The 23,308-nt window shown below is 41.7% G+C and overlaps 2 protein-coding genes across 2 annotated transcripts in view; both read right to left on the reverse strand.

The window, feature by feature from the left end:
- The window catches only part of rab11fip4a (RAB11 family interacting protein 4 (class II) a), a 47,461-nt gene extending 38,608 nt beyond the window's left edge, over positions 1-8,853 (reverse strand). Inside the window, exons 1-3 of the mRNA XM_034089909.2 lie at positions 8,558-8,853; positions 2,745-2,832; positions 2,218-2,306 (exon numbers count right to left, since the gene is read on the reverse strand). Coding sequence (XP_033945800.1) covers positions 2,218-2,306; positions 2,745-2,832; positions 8,558-8,707 — 327 coding nt within the window. The 5' untranslated portion in view covers positions 8,708-8,853. The remainder of the gene's footprint in view (positions 1-2,217; positions 2,307-2,744; positions 2,833-8,557) is intronic.
- Positions 8,854-9,641: 788 nt separating this feature from the next.
- Positions 9,642-15,840, reverse strand: coil (coilin p80). The gene is given in 8 exon segments (XM_071204157.1): positions 9,642-10,060; positions 10,812-10,900; positions 11,504-11,573; positions 11,649-11,696; positions 12,673-12,705; positions 12,707-12,765; positions 13,453-14,552; positions 15,237-15,840. Coding segments are annotated over 8 exon segments (1,698 nt in total). The 5' UTR covers positions 15,488-15,840; the 3' UTR covers positions 9,642-10,012.
- Positions 15,841-23,308: the final 7,468 nt, after the last annotated feature.

Below are 23,308 nucleotides of genomic sequence, written 5' to 3' on the forward strand. Positions count from 1 at the left end.
CAGTCCCTCTGATCCCTTGGTTCCTGGACCGAGTGCAGGAGGAGACTGACAGCGGTCTTAATAGCCCCGGAGGGCACAGGAGCGTTCCTGGTTTCCATGCCTACAGCGGATGACGTCAGGGAGACCGTGGGAAATTCCGTGGCGCAGGGGCGCTCTCTCCCAGGTAGAGGGAGCGATCAGCGGTCACCCAGGGTTAGGCCAACGTTTGTGGGCATGGCCCCTGAACGGGAACACTTAGAGGGGCTTGGCCTCTCTCAAGATGTTGTCAGTACCATTCAGGGATCAAGGGCCGCGTCCACCAGAACATCCTACACAGCCAAATGGACAGCGTTCCAGCATTGGTGTGTAGGTAAAAGCCTGGAACCCGTTACGTGCCCCCTGCCTCACGTGCTGTCGTTCTTTCAGCTGTTGCTGGACAGGAATTTGGCTTATAGCACGGTCAAAACATATGCTGCTGCCATTTCATCTTGCCGCGTAGGTTTTGGTGTCAGCGCGGTGTTTAGTCACCCTCTGACAAAACGTTTCCTACGAGGAGTACAGAGACTCAGACCTGTGTCACGCGCTTTGGGCGCCTCAATGGGATTTGGCTTTAGTGTTACGCGCACTGAGTAAAGCTCCATTTGAACCCTTACGGTACGTCCACACAGCAGCTTTTCAAAAATCTTGAAAATCTTGGAGCTGGGCGTGTCTGACAGCTTGGGGATTTTTTGCACGCAATGCGACCAACAACCAATCACATGAATCTCCCGCCCCCGACATACAAAGCAAAAAAACCCGGGGATTTTATGCGAGCAATATATATATATATATATATAAACTCCCCAGACAGGCGAAAACCTACCAGTTTCACCCACTGTCTCTGCCACCTCCCTCCATGCCTGGTTCCTCCGGTTTGTATCCCGTTAATAGCTCTGGTCGTAAAGAACCGGGTGATTTGCTACCGTAATTTCTCGTTTGGAATATGAGGAAATGAACTGCGGTCTGGTTCTCCCTGCTTACACGCGGTTTGATTGGCTAGCGATTCTACTGTCAGATTTGCATAAACGTGTTTGATTGGCTGGCGCTTCCAGCTCAGCTTCAAAAGTTGAACATTGCTCAACTTTTGAATCCTGGAGATCCTGGACATCCTGGAAATCTTCGCTTCGCTCCCCCACAATGCAGTTCGGCGAAAAGCGAGGCAAAGTGACATCATCCCCATTCAAAGTCAATGGGCAGAGAAGCGTTGGAAGCGGTGGAAGATTCTTCTGAAGCTGCTGTGTGGACGTACCGTTAGATCAGGTTCCCCTGAAGTTTTTGTCAGCCAAAGTAGCTCTGCTCTTGGCTCTGACATCAGCTAAAAGGGTGAGGGATTTGTCTGCTCTCTCTGTGGCTCCGTCATGTCTCCAGATCCAAGGAGATGGCAGCTCAGCTGTTTTGCGCCCTAAACCGGCTTTTTGAGAGCGCTCAATAGGGCAGCCTCTGCACAACGCCTGTCACACGGGCTGTGTGAGGTGACAGTCACAAGATGGAGAATACTGGTCCAAAGCAGTATTCAATGTTTAGTTCAGATTAGCTAAGGCCCACGTAAGCCATAAACATGACAGTCATATGTCTATCTCCATAGAGGCTGAATCATCATGTTAATCGTTGTCACATAGCGATCATATGCCTAGAACATTGTGTCCTGACGCTCTTCTAGGTAATCATACATCATGTTACTTACACAGTTACAGTTGGGCCTTTTTTATCATGTGCTACTCTGATATTGCAAGAGTACATTCAGTATTTTCCCAATACTTACTTTTTAAGTTAAACTTAACCCATACAGTCACAAGTTTGATAATCTCATCAGGTTGACATGCCAAAGGTGTAGTATTTGTATTTGTATGGTTATCATTGCTTAAGTATAATCTTTTCTTTTATGGCCCAGTACAGAAACACTGTTTACAGTTTCTGCCATTAATACAACTTCCATTGAAAACCTATCAAGATTTGTAGAGCTGTGATTTTGTATTATCGGATGTACTCCTCATCAAACATGAGTGAGGTGCCACACAGTGACAGGAGGAGAAGACTAGTGCTTCTCCATCTCCGTGCACGGTGAGGAAAAGTCATCCCCTCTACTCCAACTATGAAGGTGATCACTGACTCAGATTTGAGGATGCTAATGCTAAAATGTATGTTTTCAGTAAGTAAAAAAAGGCTCAAGGTTCCACCATTGTGGGCTCAACAATGTACCTGGTAAATGTAACCGTTGTCAGTGACAGACGGCTGGGTGGAGGCCACACTGCGAGGGCCCACAGCCATCTTCAGGATCCCCTCACAACCTGCAAAAAGGGAGGAAGAACTCCACCTCAATACAGCACAATAATCCTTTTATCGTTTGGTTTTTCCATTTCAAAATCAAATAGAAAAAATGTAAGAGATTTATTTTCTTGAATATTTGTGACTTATAATCTTAGAGAATTGTATTTGTTTCAATTTTTCTGTTTAGGATTTAAAACAGAAAACACAAAAAGAAGAAAACAAAAGAAAAGAAGGAACGATTTGCAGATTAATACATCACTTCAGGAAGGCTATCAACATGTTATGGAATAGTTTAACATTTTGAGGACTACTGCAACTGCAGTAAGCTTAACACAACGCTAGGAAACAGAAGGAAAAGAGCTAGCCTGGCTCATCCTAATGCAGATCAAATGCAGTAGTGAGCTGATTCTCCACTCTACCTCTTTGGTACGTCATTTACATCTGTCTGCATGTCTTACCTTTAATGGCGAGCACTCCGTGGCAAAAGTCTTTGAAGTTGATCTTCCCATGAGCATTAGGATCCAGGTACCTAGTTAACTTCTTCACCTGCAACAGACACGAGAGATTTTTACAACACAGTACTGCACCCTGGATCCTCAGATTAGTTCTGTTGAAGAGTATAACCCTCTTTAATCACCACAATGGCTGTGAATTTAAGATATGCTAGTGACCTGGCTTTATGTCATAAATGTGTGCTGATTAGCCGCTACAAAAGAAAAGATCATTTTTGGTAAAGATTTCTATTAGGTCAGAGTGTCCAATAAGTATAAGTGACCAAAACCTACCTAAGAGTCCTCAGGGTAATGAAAGGCGCTATATATGTAAGTTATTATTATTATCACCTACCTGGATACAAGGCATGCTAAGCTAACATGGTGATTACAGTTCACATTATACGGGCCACATTAGTTTGCCAACATTGTGATTGTCAGTATAATGTAACAACAACAGATTCCAACCAATCCATGTTGGACTCTGCAGGAAAGCTGCAGGTAAACAGAACAAATACACACACAACATTTAAATGAAATGGTTTCTATGTGCTTTTATAATTATAGCATTTTTACCTTAGTGGAATAGGGGGATTTGAAAGGGATCGGTGTTCAATGTCTCAAATGTAGCCTCTGCATGCTATTAGATACACCTCACAGGAAGCCTTGATATGAAATATATATAAAGATGAATAACCCCTAGTGTGCTTGCAGTAAAGGAACAGCAGTGTGGTATTAAGATGTTATTTCATACGCTGACTGCAGAGAATTAATCACCATAGAAACGGGTGTTTTACAAACGACACAAATGTAAATACTTGACTGCTGCACCGTCTCATAGGCTGCTTCATTACTTAATAACCGACCAATCCGATCAGAGATTCCTCGTCAGGCTCTCATCGCCATGGTGACAAAGAACACAGAGATGAGAGGCGATGTGAGGGAGGGCGATGGAGGAAAAGCTACCTCTCAGTACGACAGAGTTATTTTTAGTAGTGTGTTCATGGTGCTCAGCCGCCATGACAGCTTAAAGGAGAATCTACTCTCATTCTTCGGAAACACTCACAGGCGCATCCAGGATCTCACCTGCACCCTCCTACAATACTGATTCACATTGATTTCAAGATAATGTTTTACACAGCTGTCTTCAAACCATATGGTATGACTAAATACAGTATAACAAATTAGGCCTCACCTGAAGCCTATATTTTAAACAAATTAACCAACTAAATTAAAAACCAACAAATTAGAGACCCCCATGGTTCATCACTGCAGATGTATATATGTAATGTTCATTTACTTCTTAAACTGGAAACATGGCTGATTATAATATGTGGCAAAAATGTATGAATAGACAGGTGTGTAGGTACTTTTATTTGTGTGTGTTTGTATTGCTATGTGTGTATATAAATATATGTATTTAAGGGTACATAAGTGATTGACATAAGGACTTGTATGAGGTTTTGGTAAAGTATCATTTATAAATTATTGTATCTTTTTATTTATATTCAAAACTGAAAAATGTATAGGCCGCGAAAATATCTGCCATCCTGTCCATCCAAAAAAATAAGAATTCAAAATAAGCTTTTACATTTATGATGACAATATCTCAAATATATGTTTTTAGCTGCTTTTAAAAGTATGATTTATGAAATATATAATTTAGAACTATATACTTTTAATAGACTAAAGACATCTTTGATTGCAGTTAAGAAGGCCACATTATTTGCCTCAGTATTTATCACAGTAGATTTGGATAAGGTTTGAGTTATGTTTCGATTTGATCTAGAAAGTTAACTGGACTTAATTGTTTATTAAATCATTTTTTTCAGTGAAACGAAACAGCATCTCAGTGCGTGCATTTTTGTAGGAAAGGTTATTGGACATCCATCCTCTTACCTCAGGTGGCTTAGGAAGAGTCAAAGTCTAGGATTTGCCACTTCACATATTTTTAAGATTTAATTCAAATTCTTCTGGGCAGCCACCGGTTTGAATTTTTCAGCAGGGTGTAAAAAAAACTGCTGTAAATAAGTATACATTGGGAAAGCTTTATTAAGCGTTTATGTGTAAATGCAGTTGCACGTATTGAAAGCTGTTGAGGATTCAATGCCCAATGTTTAATATGCGGCTAAAACATTTCAATGTTGGCAGAAAGATCAAACTGCCAGAGCTCATGTAAACAACAGGCTTTTGAAATGTGGCAACTTGACATGACAAAAAGGTATCTAAAACGTTGCATTATACTTTTAAACTCCTCTTAACCATAGACCAACTTTTGTATTTTGTAGAAGGAGGGGGGATATTTAGGGGGGGGTAGCAGGTAACAATAAATGCCACCAAAGTGGTTTACATCATCTGAACGCTGGCAACCTGAAGATTAGAGATGCACTCAGCACTGTGTAAGATATTGAATACACTTTCCTTTGAATGGGGTCCTATCTTAATGTTTGAAGAATATTAGATTGATTACCATGTCCATGCTCTACTACGTCTCAAGTTGTTGTGGTACTTTTTGGGATTTTGTAACACAGAATTGAAATCAGTTTAAATTATTTTTGATTGATATCAAATGGTCAAAAAGCTTTCACATTTGGAGACATTTTTCAGCAATCGGATAACTATTACTTCGCTAATGGAAACTGAGTATAGCACCTATAGTGACTTGTGTTAAGTAACTAAGTACATTTACTCAAGTACTGCTATTAAGTACAATCTTGAGATACTTGTACTTTACTTGAGTATTTCCATTTGATTCTACTGTGTACTTCTAATCCACTACAAGTCAGAGGTAAATTGTTTACTTCTACTCCACTACATGTATTTAATCCCTTTACTTACTTCACAGATCTGGATGAATGATGTGAAATATAAGCAAGTGTTAAATCAGACTTTAGTTCCACCTGGAGTAAATCCACCAGCTACCCTGCAGAATACAAAGTCATTCAAACTAGCTGCACCTTTACCAGCTTTGAGAACACTTTAATGATCAATCATTATAAAACATATCAATCTGCACAATCACTACTTTTACTTTTGGTACTTTTGATGCTAATACTTTTGTACATGACTTGTAACCAGTGTTGGGTGTAACGCGTTACAAAAGTAACGGAGTTACAGTAATATATTACTTTATGCTGTAACGAAGTAATGTAACGCATTACTAATGAAATGTGGGTAATATATTACCCGTTACAATGCTCAGTAACGCAGTTACAACACATTTTAACCCGAAATTAAATGGTGTTTTGTTTTTTAAGAATGTACTAACATAGCGAGACATTCCGACACCAGAGACATTGTGCGGGTAGATTAGTAAACCTGGTGTTTACTCTTCAGGCTTCGCGTCGGGATCTCGCGGCAGTTGAATGTTATGCACCCTCTATTCAAAAAAGAGAACGGTGCGAAAAATACTAACAACAAATTGTGTCAGCTGCGCGTGACCTGCTCCGCTGCGCGTGCATCATCTCCAAAGTGCTTCCACAGCAGTGACACACATCTGTGGATAATCATTTATACGAAAATGGTTAAAGCAACCATCACTAAATGCCAGCAACACTGCGTCTACTGCAGACTGCAGCAACAGGTCAGATGGGGACATCACGTGACCCTCCGTTGTGACACTAGCTTACTCCCGCCTGACTGCCGCCCTCAACCCCGGAGCAGCACTCTTCGTTGCCCGAAACTACGCCGCCCCTCTGCGGCCCGCAGGTGCCAGGATACCACGGCAAAACAGAGCCTGCGCAGGTAGATCTAAACAAGTATCCGCATGTACAGTGGGGTTAGGTGGTCATTTTGCAGCTCGTGGTATACAAATAGACAAGGGCTAGAATATGTGAAAATAGTGCCATATTCTGCCATGCCTGTAGAAATGTTGGGTCAAAAATAATGCATACAATAGCACAGATGCCTTCACCACGAATGGCTACAAAACTATCTCATATCCCAAGCTTATCAACGAGCTGATGTTGCAGCTGAAATGATCTCCAGGTCACAAAGTCCACCTCACATGATGATGTGATACCAGTTTTCAAGGACAGTACATGTTCTCTTCCCAGAGTATGGGACCAAGGTGATGTTTAGTAGGCTACATGGTTTTAATAATACTTTTGCTTTTCAATGTTTGCCATTTCAAACCATGAGCTGGTTCAAATAATATGTGCCTTGATTTACAAATGTTCTCATTTGTTTTATCAGTACAGCTTTGAAGCTGTTGTGCTTTTCTTTGCCACAGTCCACTTTGGACTATATGAAATATTTCAGGATTGCACTTTTAACTCACTTGAAATGTTCTCACTGGCTTGGTTTCAAAACATGACAAATGCCATAATCTGTTCATTGGGACCATCAATGCTATTTTTCATTGCTGTTATCGGCCACTACTGCTCATGTAAACCTGCTACTGCTGCGCCCCCTGTAATCTCAGAGGCACCCTGAGTAATTTTGTTCTGGAACCGGGCCTGTACACGGCCACATGCTAAACACACTACAGAGCCCATTCCGTGTCCTGTTAGTGTTTACTTCCTGTCTGCCTTCTTCTGGTGGTTTACCTGACGTCCAGCGCTCCGTCTTTTAACCTCTTTTCCTTTCTCTTTCTTGATCCTCCTTAGCAACCTTCATTATAGTCCTTGACAGTGGTCTGTACTACTGTATTAACAACGTGTCACATGTTAAGCATTTACAATCAGAATCGAGTATTCAACTAACCCGTGTAATACAAGTTGTTAGTCGCCTTAAGGGCCTACACAGTGGTTATGCTGCTATACCACATTGCCCTTCATTGGATGTATAATGAGCTGCACTAAACTACATTTTAGCATTTAAAATACCTAGCCATTCTTTTGCGGTTATTTTGGTGAAAGTAACTAGAAAAGTAACTAAAGTAGTGTAACTCATTACATTTCAGAGACAGTAATTTTGTAATGTAACTTATTACTTTCAAAAAAGAGTAATAAGTAATATGTAATATATTACATTTTGGAAGTAACTTGCCCAACACTGCTTGTAACAGAGTATTCCTACACTCTGGTACTTATACTTTTACTGAAGTAAGATCTTAGTACTTCTTCCAGCTGCCTATACACTGAAAAAACGGAAACGTTGACTTTCATTAAATGTATTATGTCAAATGTATTAGGTTAGTTAAAAGCAATAATTTGATGTTTCATCAAAGTTATTTGATGTCCAGTTTAATATTAAAACGACATAGTCTATAGTTAGTTTAACACTGAACGTGTAAAGAACATACAGTCAATAGTTAGCAACTGAACACACATGCAAAGTCCCTATAATCTCATACTAACATGTACATGTACACGTTATTATTCAGCTAACTATAGATAGGTAAGCACCTGAAGAGAAATGTAAAATACCTATATTAGGCCTATATATCCAGCTAAATATTGAAAAGACATGTTAGGCATCTACAGTCTATAGTTAGCTTAACACGTAACATGTAAATAACATATCAGTCAATAGTTAGCAACTGAACACCCGTGAAAAGCACACACAGACTATATTTAGCTAAATAATGAACATGTAAAGCATGCAGTATAGTCTATAGCTAAACACTGAGCATGCAAGGAACATAGTCAGTTAGCTACTGAATACATAGCCGAATAGCCTTCGAAACACTCATGTTGGTAAAGCACAGGTCTGGAGATTATAATTAGCTAAATAAAAACCCAAAGCACCTATAGTCTACGATTAGCTGAATACTGATATAAATATAAAGCACAAATGGTCTATATTTAGCGGAAACGTCCTGTCCTCCAGCCTCTCACCTCGTCTCCTTGGCCGAACTGCAGCCCGAGGTCCACCAGGTGCTCAACGCGGATGAATCCGTCCGCATCTTCGTCACAGACGTCGAAAACCTCCTTGAGCCTCCGGAGAAACTGCAGGAGCTGCTCCTGGTCAGGAACATTTCCTTCCATCGCAGAGCTGCTTGGTATTTTTTTGTTCCTGTTAAAGAATGTCTGTGACGGTCGCCATCATCACCGTCGTCTTCTCCTTCATCCCGTCCTCCGCTCTCCTCCGCCGAACCGACTGCTGCTGATGCTGCTGCCGTGACATAAGCAGCGGCGCGTGCTCAAGAAGCGCGAGAAGTGACGGAAAAGGCCGATGATAAACGACTGAGGCACGAGGCATTGCGTCACAAACCGGCAGCTCATTAATAATCCAGGTGTGTTACCACTCTCAGCTGTTTTCAAAGATGCAGTAGAGCCAAATTCAACAAAAAAAGAGAATATAGTACATACAATGCAAGGAATGACATCAAAAATAATAATGGTTGGAACTGGAAGAATTCAAGATTATGATTTAAAGAAATGCATATAATTTCTGAAAATACATTCTTCTTGGATGCATTCAGATGCAATAAAGCTCAGCATGAAGCAACGCTCATATATTAGCAGCTAATACATGAGCAAAGTAGAAATATATGTGTCTGTAACCAACATTACTTAGTCAGTTGCAGACAGCAAACACATCTTTCATTTTTGAACATAATCACTATGTAAATGTGTATCCCACAATGCAATGCAAAAAAGAAATGGAGTTAGTACAAGCAGCTAAAAAAATATTTTTGAAAACTGACCATGGTGGTGACACAGCTCCAGGTAGATCCTTATAAAAAACATTGAGCTATGGTGTTTAGTTCGCTTGACCTAAAGTTGGATTGAATGCAGGCACCTTATCCTTTCCTGTTAATACAATGGGAGAGTTGGGATTCAGCATGTGCCTTTGTTTCATATATTTGATGTGTAAGTCTACATTTTAAATGACATAGGGAATCAATGTTTCATATAGCATTCCTGTCATTCTTTTCTTCTCCTGGAAGAAATGGCTTTTCATGAAAGGAAGCATTACTACATTGCAATAAGACCAAGGATTTTATTAGAAAAATGGTTTATACAAGACTGATATCAACACAATACTGTACAAAACATAAAACCATTATGTCTCTGTCCTGGAAGTCACTCGTTCCACCAACATATTAAAACACAATACTTCATATCTTACCCAGATTGAATACAAAACATATTCCACTTTTCAAAACTTAAACCTACACTAGCTTTTCTGTGCAAATAATGAGTTATTGAGGAGCACATCTAAGAGAATATAATCAACCTTCATCACATTCCTTAGCCGTCATGTATGCACAGAAGTGACTCTCCAGTTTAAGTCAAGCTGAAGGATCCTGAAATAAAAAATAAGTAGAGAAACAGCTTGATCCATTTTTAGATGATCAGCCTTGGTTCCAGCAGGGAGTCCCAGCGCTCTGTCACCTGTGGGAGGAGATGAAGACGTTTTTCAACTAGCAATATGCTTAGATATACAGTATGCTTATACGCATATGAATTATTCACCACTTTGGATGAGTAGATACTTGTTGCCATCAATGTGGCATTAGCTGCTTTCGACCAGCATTTGGGTAGAAATGAATAGGCCTGGTTAACGTTCTGTGAGGTTTATCATATCCATGATGTGATCCAGTCCAGCCGCTTTGGGTCTCAGCACTACTGCTCACAACTTTATACTCGTCTTCACACACAAAACCCTTCTCTGCTAGTTGTATATTGTAGTAGTACAATGTGCACAATTGTATGTTTGCATAAATATTTGTTTTAATTCTTATTTTTTATTGAACATTTTTGACATTGTGTTTGTTTGTTAAAAAGGTCCCTTATTATATATGTATATATAAAATAAGATGTACTTTATTAATCCCCATTTGGGATTTTTTTTTTGTTGCAGCAGCATAAAACAAAACATTGCATATAATAACAAATTATAAGAGTAGAAATAAAACAATTCTAAAATATAAACATCACAAAATAGAATAAAGCAGCATTAGAGAGTAAGAAAAATATACAGATGGCCGTTAAGATAACAAATCTATAAACTGTCTGACAAATAAAAACACTATTGAAGTAAATATAATTGACAAACAGACATGAGATTGATTTCCCTCCTTCACCTCTCTTTCCCTTAAGGTTAAAGTATTGCTTTAACAATAGATCAGTAGTTGAATGTTACCTGAGAGCCTCTGGACACGGCGTACTCCACGCTCTCAGAGCCATCTGCGTTCTGATACACAAGGTCAAACTTGCCCGGCTCTACAGGAGCTGAGGAAGAATTAACTCATTTTTAATCATAAACATGTAGTCATTTTGACATACTCTTGCTATTAAATCATATCAAATATGGTCATTTTGGGTTCAGTCCACCGTAGCTAACAACAAATATCTGGGACATGCACAAAGCAGCAAGAGCAGTCATTTCAGCCATGGTTGATAGACGTTGTTGGCCTTTACATTTATACATTCTATAAATGTATTGCATTCTATTTCAATGTAAATGACTGCTTTATTTTATTGCTATCTAACTATATTTGTATTACAGTGTTCTTAATATAGTTCACGATGTGTGTTCTTTTTTTGTATGCACCACGACACCTTGTGAAATTCCTTGTGCGTGTGAACCTACCTGGTAATAAACCTGATTCTGATTCTGTTGACATAAAGATAAGCCCCGCCTTCTATCCGGAGCGTTTAGTTTGAGTGACAAGAGGAATACAAATCATATCGCGTTCAAACTTGTGCGAGTACTGCAATGCGATATTTTCTTTGCCCCCAGTGTTTTGGAAGACAAACCTTTTTGAATGTTGACACTTTAAATTAGCCATTTTAGAATAAGATCAATGATGTAAGTGGGTCAAGGGTCCTTACCTTGATAGGTATAAAGAAGTTCCAGCTCGATCTGTTTGGTGGTTGGGTCAAAGCTCACAAGCTTTCCTTCCTAAAATGAGAAGCAACATGTGGGTCAGTAGTGTGGGGATTCCAGTATGATGAAGTCAGAGACAATCACACCTACCTTATACCCTGATACCTCCGGTGTGTAGTTCTCTGTTAGCTCTAGTAACTGTGAACACACACAAATGTTTATTGTAAATACATTAAAAAGGAAAAATAGTGGTGAGCAATAAACAGCATTACACCTACTGGTAATTAGGGCAGCGAGTAACTATTATTTTCAACATGGATTACAAGACAGTGACATTCTGCTCTGCTTAGCTAGCCACCAACAAGCTAGCCATGGGCAAAGTTAGTGAGTCGAAGACCCTAGCCACACGGTAACGAAAACGAACTAAATTCGATATCAAAAAAGTCTTCCGTCCACACGCAATCGGCACCAGAAATGTGTCCGTCCACACGAGACCGCTCGACCCGCTGGAGACGCTGTAGTACATATGCCGGGCCTGTAAGTGGCGCTGTACTTCTGCCACAAAATACACCAAAAGCAGTGAAGAAGACTTCACGAGCATGCATGGTTGCCCTTCTGTTTATTCTCTGCGGTGGATTTAGCAGCAGAGGTGGGGAGAGGCAGGGGCCAGGGCCCTTTTTCTCCCTCCCCGAGGCAAGCGTGTGCTCCTGCTGTAAGTCTCTCCGGTAGTCCACCAGCAGATGACAAACACCCACCTCTCCGCCTCTTCCAAGGGACGAGGGAACCGTGCAGCAGAGTTTCAGATTTCGCCGGTCAACATGTCCGTTAAAGTTTAAATCTTCCGGACAAAATTAGAAAAGTGCCGGTCAAAGGTCTTCTTTGTTATTTATTGAGCTTTAAAACAAATGAATAACGACTCTATATAATAATAATATATGGAGTCTCTCTTTTCCTCCCCCTCTCCTGACAGCCCATCAGTATTTTCGTTATCAGGAAACGATCGTATAGGACGTACACATGGAGCCGTTTGCCCCCCAGAGCGTGGCGTCCGCAGATCTACCCACCCGTTATCGTTTCTGCGTTTCCCTGTCGGCCTTGTGTGGCCGAACCGTCTATATGATAGAGAACTGTAGCGGATACGACCCGTTTCGTCTCCGTGTGGCTAGGGCCTTACCTTGAAGGCGATCTTCTGCCCTGGCTGGGGGGGGGGCGGCCAGCAGAGGCAAGGTGCTGTAGTCCCGTTTGGGGGCAGCTTGTGCTCCGTTTGCTCCGTTCTACAACAAGGGATGAACAAAGTATTGTTGAATGGTGCAATCGTTTTTTTGAACTTGTTTCTCGTTCGATGTAAACAATTAGGTTATCTCTCGGACTAGTGTCAGTTTCTTTATTTGTTGTTACTTTCTTTTAAGTAAATGTTTTCAAGTTCTGTACTTTAAGTAAAAGAAATGGAGGTACTCGTACTTTAATGTAGAGAAATGTTGTACTTTTTCCTCAACTACTTTTATTTAACAAATGTAGTTACTTTTCTGATTTAGATTATGAATACAAAATATAAATCAACTAACACATTATTATATTTTATTATAGGTTAAGCTAGCCAGGAGTGCATCACATAATTCAAATGAACCACACTTTTTCCAAGTGAAACATTGAAGTTATGAACACATTAATAGTTATAACACAATCATTTAAAATATATTATATATGCTTATTTGTGCATCTTCATGAAGAGTACTTTTACTTTTGGTACTTAAAGTATATTTTTATGCTAATACTTCTACTTATGTACAATTTTGACTACAGGACTTTTACTTATAGCTGAGTATGTTTACACTGTAGTATGGTTACTTTTACCTAAGTAAGTAATCTAAGTACTTCTTCCATCACTGTCCTATTTAAAGATGACCTAAGCAGGAACTGAAATGCTACTGAATCACAGACATTAATGAGAGACACACCTGGAGGACCACTGACAGGTTGGTCAGCGAGTCAGTGTGGCAGGACGGCTCTCTGGCTCCGTTGTAACTGGACCCTCTGAAGCCCCCTGGTCCTCCACCCCTGCCCTGCTCTACAGGACTCCCCCGCCCGATGTGTCCCCTGCCCTGCTCTACAGGACTCCCCCGCCCGATGTGTCCCCTGCCCTGCTCTACAGGACTCCCGCGCCCGATGTGTCCCCTGCCGCGGCCTCTCCAGGGCGACATGCCGCCCCCACCAAAGCCTGGCTGCGGCCCCGGCCGGCGGATCACCAGCTTGATCTCATCATCACTGTCTGAGTCAGAAGACGCTGCGTTGTCATGGTGATTTCGCACCGCCACCTGCTTCTGTGCACCGTTGGTGGCCAGCTGGGGCTTGGAGTCTTTACTTATTGCTCCTTTGGGGGCTGTGGAGGTTAAATAAGTTGTTTTGGGCAGGCTTTTCACAGCGGGGGCCTCATCAGAGGAGGAGCACTCGGAAGAGGATGAAGGAGGAGGGCGTGGTTTAGTCTGGGGGGGTTTGGTGGTTGGAGGCGCCTTGGAAGCAGTAGGAGTGGAGGAGGGTGCTTTGGGTGTGGGGGTTTTGGGTGTGGGGGTTTTGGGTGTGGGGTTTTTGGGTGTGGGGTTTTTGGGTGTTTTGGGTGTGGGTTTTATGGCGGCTGGTTTTTTGGCAGCTTCATCGTCCTCGCTGCTGCTGCTGGAGTCTGAAGAGGAGACCTTCTTTGGTTTTGTCACTAGGGGCTTCTTGCTGCTTTTAGCTGGCTTCTCTACACTAGCTGGGGTTTTGGGGGGAGAAGCAGCTGCTTTGGGGGTTTCCTCTGCCTTCTTTTTCTTCTTCTTCTTCTTCTTGTGTTTTATTTCTGCCTTCCCATTCTTCTCCTCTCCTGAAGCCTGCTTGGTATCGATCTCCACGCTCTCCTCACACTTTTTTTTCCTCTTTTTTTTCTTCCGATCCACACACACTGCCTTCTCTTCTGGACAATCCTCCTCTGTGGGTCTCTGTCTCTTTTTGCAGTTTTCACTTGCTGCATCCGGACTGCTGCTGTGGCCGTTAAGATGAGCCAGAGAGTCCACCTTCACCCTGGAAAATCAAAAATCAACTCTTTAAAGGAGGAGACAAACATAGTAAAATACACATTTATATCTTTAGAGTTTATGACTTTCTTGACCATTCTTCCTGGATCAAGCACAGTGAGGTAGGGATTTGAGAGGGAAACCGGTAAGTAGCCATAAAAAGGTCGGAATAATACAGGACTGGGATATAGTTTTAAAATGATTTTAAAAAACTGTCACCCCCCCAGTATTAGAGAACAGTACCATTGGTACAGTATTACTACTATAATAGTCGTATATTACTACTATTACTACACTGATAGTACTATACAGTATGTATTAAAGTACTGTGCGTGTAGTGTTATGGGTACAATACTATAGGTAGCCTATATTGCTATGGGTACAGTGCTATGGGTACAGTCCTATTGGTACAATAATATGAGTAGCCTACTGTAGTATTGGTTCACAACCATAAGTACAGCATTACGGGTACAGTCATATTGGTACAATACTGTACTTTTCTATGAGTATCCTACAGTATTAGGCACAGTATTATGATTAGTCTACAGTACTATGGGTACAGCATTATGGGTAAAGTACTATGGGTACATTGCTGTGTGGATACAGTACTATGGCTACAGCATTATGTGAACAGAACTATAAGTGCAATGTTATGTGTAGTACAGTATTATTGACAGAAGAGCACGCGCACCTGAGGCTGTCGTCATCGCGCACAACACAAACGCTCTCGGTGTGCGGCAGGTAGCAGTCCTGGAGGAAGAGCTGCAGGACGCTGCTGCGGCTGAACCCGAACTTCTCCCGGATCAGGCTCTCCAGGTCCGCCACCACCCGGCAGGTGTTCAGGTCCGCGAGCAGCCAGCACATGCGGCATCCCGCCACAGCCGGTGGGGGGTAGTCGAAGTGGAGGCGCACGCGGATAAAGTTTTTACCGTGAGCAGCCATGAGCACTAGAGGACCAAAACACCGCTCTGTTCCGCCGGAAATAGTCACGGTATTTCTAACCGGGAGTTTCAGAGTGTTAAATAATGTAGATACGTCTTTCACATTTCTTTCTTTGTTACTGTTTTAAATTCACCCAACAGAGAGTGAAAAAAGAGCCAAACGTTAATTATCTTTTAGAAAATAATCTGTCAAATATTAAATTGCCTGATGTTAAAGTGTCGTGAAATTTGAAAGTATCATATCAATTCAACTGTTATCTTCAAATCAGGGTGTTTCTCAATGTCGAGGAAGGCTGCTCCCGAAGCTGCGGCTCGCCTCGAAAGTAGACTTCTTCTTCTTCTTCTTCTTCTTCTTCTTCTTCTTCTTCTTCTTCTTCTTCTTCTTTTTTCGGTTTTTGGCGGATTGCAAACAACTTTAAGGTGCATATCGCCACCTACTGTACAAGACGAGTGTGTATCACCATATCATCCTATCACCACTTATGGAATTATACCACTGTATTTACGTTGTTTTAAATTCTTCCAATCAATCCTGTTTCACTCAGATACTTAAGAATGGCCTTCCTGGTAGCTCTCCAATCCAATCCAATCCAACTTTATTTATATAGCACTTTAAAAACCTTCAGACCAAAGTGCTGTACACAACATAATATAAATACATTTAAAATACAAGATACAAACACAAAACAAACCAGAATAAACGTAATAATTAAAAAATAAATAACAGGCATATAATAAAAACAATAGACCACTGAAAGCAAATAAAAGCAACACTCTACTTGTTTCTGAATGCCAAGGAGAAGAGGTGGGTTTTCAGACGGGATTTAAAAACAGTCAGTGTGGGAGCCTGTCTGATGAGCAAGGGCAGGTCGTTCCACAGTTTAGGGGCGGCAGCAGAGAAAGCACGGTCCCCTCTGCGCTTAGACTTTGTTTTTGGCACCCTCAGGAGCAACTGATCAGCTGACCTGAGAGTGCGAGTGGGCGTGTAGCTGTGTAACAGCTCAGAGAGGTACGGCGGGGCCAGGCCATTCAGGGCTTTAAAAGTAAATAAAAGAGTTTTAAAATGAATCCTCAAATGAACGGGCAGCCAGTGGAGTGAAGATAAAATGGGGGAAATGTGCTCGTGTTTGCGTGTGCCAGTTAGTAGCCGTGCTGCTGCATTTTGCACCATCTGGAGGCGAGCAAGGGAGGATGCACTTATCCCCATATATAGTGCATTACAATAATCCAAGCGGGAGGTGACGAAGGCATGGATTACAGTTTCAAAGAGGTCACTATTTAAAAAAGGCTTTATTTTGGCTAGCTGCCTGAGGTGGAAGAAGCTGTTTTTAACAACTGCCTTGATCTGGCTGTCAAGCTTGAGTTCAGGGTCCATCTTTATCCCAAGATTTGTGATGGTAGGCCTGGTGGAGTGGCCCAGGGATCCTAGGTCTATAGGAGTGGTCCGAGGGGCACCAAAAACCATCACTTCGGTTTTGTCATCATTTAATTTTAAAAAGTTGCATGACATCCAGGACTTAATGTCTTCAAGGCAGTTTAACAGCGGTTTAATTGAATATGAGTCATTCTTTTTAAGTGGCACATATATTTGGCAATCGTCTGCATAACAATGGAAAGCGATACCGTGCTTCCTAAGAATGGACCCAAGAGGGAGCAAATACAGGGAGAATAACAGGGGGCCTAACACTGAGCCCTGTGGAACCCCACAAAGGAGAGGAGCAGACGAGGACTCAGAGTCCCCAAGGCTGACGCAGAAAGTCCTACCAGTCAGATACGACCTAAACCATTCGAGGGCTTTGCCCCTAATGCCCACCCACTGCTCCAAACGAGCTATCAGGATCTCATGGTCCACTGTATCAAAAGCGGCCGTTAGATCAAGGAGTAAAAGGATAATGCATTCACCCGAGTCTGTTGCTAAGAGGATATCATTAAAAACTCTTAAAAGAGCTGATTCCGTGCTGTGCAAGGTTTTAAAACCAGATTGGAAGACCTCGAGTACCTTGTGCTCTTCCAGAAAAGCGAGAAGTTGACTGTATACAATCTTCTCTAGGATTTTTGACATAAAAGGTAACTTGGAAATGGGCCTAAAGTTTGCAAGAACTGTGGGATCCAGACTAGGTTTCTTAATAAGTGGTTGAACAACGGCATGTTTCCAATTTTCCGGAACAACCCCTGTGAGCAGACTGCTGTTAAAAACGTCAAGAACAAAAGGTCCTATAGTGGGGAATACCTCTTTAAAAAATCGAGGAGGGACAGGGTCGATTGGAGAACCAGAGGGTTTTATTTTGGAGACAATCTCCTGCACAGAGGACAGAGTCATATGCTCAAAACGGTCAAAAACAGCAAAGCAGGGGGCAGAGACAGAGGTGTCTTTTGATGGAGCAGTGATTTGAGTCCTAGTTGAAGTGACTTTATTAATAAAAAATTGAAGAAAATGTTCACAGACTGCAGGGGAGGTCTCCACACAGGTAGTCTGAGGGGCATTAAGAGCTGAATCTATTGTCTGAAATAGTACACGAGGTTTGTGACAGTTTAAAAGAATGATGTCAGAGAAATGTTTTATTTTTGCCTCTTTTACAGTTTTCTGGTAGAGACGCCAACACTGCCTCAACATTTGAAAAGACACTTGTAGTTTGTCCTTATTCCATTTTCTTTCAGCTCTACGGCATTCACGTCGGGCAGCACGAGTCGTGGCATTGAGCCAAGGCTCGGATTTAGTTTTGGGTCGCCTTGTTTTTAATGGAGCCACAGTGTCCATAGCAGCTTTACATGTGGAGTGAAACCATAAACTAAGCTCCTCCGTAGTGTTAGACATAGGCTCATGGATAACACCGTTTTCATGATTAAACACGGCCGAAAACTGACCAGCAGTGGAAGTGTTAATTAACTGGGAACAGAAGGTGAGCTCTTACCCACTCACCTTCTGTTCCCAGTGTCCCCATCAGGCTCCACTCCCTTCTTGCCTCTCTGACCCTGTCTCTTAGTTGTTCCCTCTCTGTTTTGTACATGTTGCAGTGTTATATGATGTGTTCCACATTTTCTTTCACTCCACACCCCCTGCATTCTTCAACTTCGCTTTTTCCCTTTAAAAACATTGTTCCTTTTAATCCTGTATGATCCAGTCTGAGTCTAGTGATGGTGATCTCCTCCCCTCTGTTCCTGTATAGACCTTTGTTATGACTGATGTGTGTAACTTGTGGTATCTCCTCCCTTTCTGATCTTCCTCCCACCTTTTCTGCCATATTTCCATACCCTTCTCCTTAATTATTGCTTTTCCTTCTCCTTTTCCAACCCCCTCATGTGCCGGCACCCAGCACAACTGCACATCTATCCCCCTCCTCTGAAGTCTCAGTAAGCAGTGGTTAAGTTCAATGATTAAATCTTCTCTAACTGTTATTGTGGACTATATGCTTTCCAAAGCAGATAGTGAGTCTGTGCAGATCAGGTCTGACCTCTTCAACCCATTGTAACCCAATAACTGCTGCGAGTATTTCTGCTGTATAAAACTGATTGAACTTACTGATTTAAGATTGATATTTTAAATGATGGGATACACATGCCTATCACCACGCATTCTTGCTTCTTAGATCCATCTGTGTAAATGTGTAGGTAATTGTAATACTTTTTGTTCAGATACATACTCGTTTTAATTCCCATTTCATTTATTTGCCACTCTTTTTTCCTTTCTATGATATTCACATCTATGTTAGCTTCTGGGGAAAGCCATGGGGGAACACGGCTAAATGGGCTTGCTTTGGCAAACGTGATGGTCTCCACTCCACATGCCCTCGTTCTCTCCTTACTCGTCCAGCCAAACCCACGCCCCTGGAATTTTGCATATTCCCAGCAATCCTGTAGTATTCTGTTTGTGATATTTCCCTCTCCACTTCCTTGTAGCCTGACCCAGTATGACAGAGCAAGTTGCTCTCTTCTGATCTCCAGAGGTGTCTCTCCTCTCGGAGTCGGCTTGACTCGGTTTGCATTTATAAAGAATGCACACATGTGTTTAATCGTTAATGTCAGATATGTACTAAGTAAATACATTTGTTCCTGCTCAAGATTATTCAACTTTATTGTTATTGCACAGATTACAGGTACTGAGACAACGAAATGCAGTTTAGCTTCTAACGGTGCAACAAGCAGTGAAGTGAAAAGTAATGTTCACAATCTACAGAATAAAATATAGAATGAATTGAATGATGAATAAACAGTGAGGGGTATGAATACACTAGATATACACAGCAGCAGCAGCCTGTGAGCAGTATGAACAGTGTATGAATATGCTAAGATATATAAAGTATGAAAACGGTAAACAGTGCAAGTATAGTATCAAATATATATATTGATATTCATTTCATGATGATAAACATTGTGGAACAATTATGAAAATTGTGAATGGAAGTGGCAACAACAAACTTTTGCGGAACCAATTGGAGAGTTTCATCACCAGCACGGGGTAAAAACCACCAATGAGCGCTCAGCTCGAGATACAAGCGAGTCGTTTCCATGGATTTATAATAAGTGGATACAACGTGGGAGGCGGGGTCTCGTTCTTTCCTATGAGAGCTGCTCATTGGTTATGGCTAGAAAGGATCCGTCTTGTGTAAATATGACGTCACGTTCTCGTTGTAATCGGAGCGGCTCGGAAACACATCTACAGCAGTAACATGCAACATACACATTAATTCAGCAGCAATATTAATAGAGAAACATCAGACATAATAGTAAAACACTGAAAGGGAACATTCTATTTCACCAGAATCTATCTTGGGACTTTTACTGCGACAACGTTGACTTGCCTGTGAATACAAAATAAACCATAGTGTTGGTGATCTACAGTGTTGTCATTCTTCTTTGAACAGCAAGACCGCTAACACCCTATTTCAACAATCACACTCCCTGTCATTGACATCATTAATAGTTTAGCTTCTCACCATCATTTGCTGTGGCCCATTAACAGTGGCGGTTCTAGACCAATTTGACTGGGGGGCCACTGGAGGGCCAGTTATTTTCTGAGGGGGGCACAATAAATGCAGGACGAAAAAGAGAACTAGACAGTATGAAGTAATTGCGCATAAGAAAACAATGCAATACAGTTATTGTTATTTGTTTCAGTACACTGATTTATTTCAGATAGATCTTATAGTTATTACTGTTAGCTTCAGCTTAAGTTATAGTGCAATGTTTGCACTAACACCATATTTATATAAAAATAAAGGTAATGAACAGTTACATCTCTACTTTACATAAGGGTGTCTGCACATTACAGCAACAAAATCCTGCGGTTTTTGGCAAACCGAGTACCAGAAAATATACATTTAAAAAAAAAAAAACTGTTCATTGTTAGGGGGGCCACAGGGGGGCACTGACCCCCCCTGACCCCCCTCTAGAACCGCCCCTGCCCATTAACGATCATAACTGAAAGGCTGCCTTCCAAAACGTAAACATTCAGCCACGTGACTTGCAAACTCTCGCGAGAGTTTTACACAAGACTGATCCTTTCTAGCCATAACCCTGCGCATGATGACAATGACAAAATAGCCCAACTTTTGAGAGAGAGAAACGTCACAGATTACCTGTCATGCCTAGCTTTCAGAGCATAAGAACCAGTTGTCTCAATCTCGAGGATACTGGCTTCCAAGTATACTTCCAAGCCAATATTTCAAGGATGCTACGTCATCGAGTGCCGCCGAAGGACTGTTCCAATGTCCAGCATACTCGGAATTCCACGGAGGCCGCGTCCTTGGTTTGGGGGAAATTTCGAGGCTGCACATGGGCCCATTCCCAAGCCGCCCCATACACCCTACCCCTACATCCTACCCCTCCGTTTGCGCGTTCACGCGGAGGGTCCGCCATATTGAGGGCTGTTCCAAAGCAACGAGTGTGGAGGGGGAGTGGGCTATCAAGCCCTCAAACAGCGAGTCTGCAGCGGTGCTGACTTGAGACCGGTCTCTACCTGACCGGAGTCACGCTGTGTGTGTCCGTCAGGAAACACGCTGTTTACAAGTAGTTCCAGCAAACATCCACTGATAAATTGCGATGTTAACAACTGTCAAGTCCTTCAGGTTTTTGGCCTGTTTCAGTAATTTAGACTGACTTGATAGGCTAGAGGGCAACAGAGGACGCTTTGGACAACTCGAATGTGTTCTTTTTGTCTTTATTTAATGAAGACAGCTCCAAGAATTCATCAGGTTGAAAACCTTCAAACACAATGTACAAACAAAAGTTAGCTCACATGCTACACAAATTACAAACATTTTGCAGGTCTCACTGCATTCTCAATAATAACAATAATAGCACCACAAACTATGTTTTAATTAAAAAGGATAAATTGTTACTTTAAAACCACATCATTAATGTAAATGAATTAATAAGAGTGTTTATCTCCACTTGGAAACAAGCACCAGAGAAAACCTCATCTGACCACCTGCGCCGTCTAAATCACACAGAAATCACTGGAGCACAGGCAGACCGCGCTACGTAAAAAACACAGCTGATTGCGCAACAGCACTCTCGCAAAGTGCGACAACAGATCAAGTACATAAATGCAATAAACATACCAACGGTGTCTCCGGAGCCTCACACACACTGTCGCCTGGTTCTCTCTCCGTGGCTTTGAGAACAAGAGACCGGCCATCACAAATTACACCCCTTTTTGTAGCCGTGTTGCCGGAAGCGGCATTCATATTTTCCCTACAGCTCGCTTCTGAAAAGTAGCCCACGCTATCAAAAATAAACAAATACCCTCTCCTGGTATTGAACAATACTATAATAATAATAATAATAATAATAATAATAATAATAATCTAAATGAAAACACATAATTATTTGTTAGTCCGTTTTTCACAGATATAATTACATATAGCCCTATTGACTTTCGTCTCGACAACAACCTCATAATAACCTCATATGTTTTTAAATTAGGATCATACCTGTGTTTAGTCTAGAAAAAGGTAAATGTGTGCATTTTATTATAAAGTTGTGTATATTTACAGACCGTTGCAAAAACTAAGAAGCTTATAAACATCAGGTTTAAAACTAAAAGAGCTTTGAAACACAATGAAAGATGTTTGGAGTTTTATTTGAGTTATTCATTTAAACTTTTTGTCTAAGAGATGCTGATTTGAAACCGTTGTTACATACAGTTACGGCATTTCCTGTTTCTGCCGGAGAGAGGGGAGGCCGTCCCAAAGCTTGCTGCTGTGTTTACTCCCTCCATCTGACAGGGGGGAGCCTCGTTGAGCTGTGAGTGTGGCTACAGACGGAGTTCACTCCATCACGGAGGGGTAGGGTCGAGGGAGTGGTTTGGGATTGGGCCATGGGTAGACTTCGCGTCCTTAAAATCCCCACAATGCTTTGCGCACGGACCAATTTCAAAAACCATTGCGGAGAATGGCTGAACCGCTCTGGCTGAACCGACGTATGTAGTGGCGTAGAACATGTGTTGGTAAATATGTTAATTTGTTACATTTGTTTGTTATCACCAACAATGTGTTCCGTGAAAGTAAAGCAAGTTCATAATTAGATGGACATCGTGAGGTATTTATTTTCGGTACAGTGTATGAACTTGAAACCGTTAGAGCAGTGGTGCCCAACCAGTCGATCGCGATCGACCGGTCGATCGCGGGGAGATTTCCAGTCGATCGCGAGATGTGTCTAAAAATAGAACAACAATATTCTGTTTTATCGTTAATGTCCTGTAACATAATCTTCCTGTGCCAGAATAATGCACTTGAACGCATCAAAGCTTTGTGATTGGCCGGCGTGGCCTCATGTGTCGGGGCGTGGCTGGTGAGCAGTGGGCAGTGCACTAGTTCGCTAA

Source organism: Pseudochaenichthys georgianus, chromosome 8 (genome assembly GCF_902827115.2).
Source record: "Pseudochaenichthys georgianus chromosome 8, fPseGeo1.2, whole genome shotgun sequence".
NCBI classification, from domain to species: Eukaryota; Metazoa; Chordata; class Actinopteri; order Perciformes; family Channichthyidae; genus Pseudochaenichthys; species Pseudochaenichthys georgianus.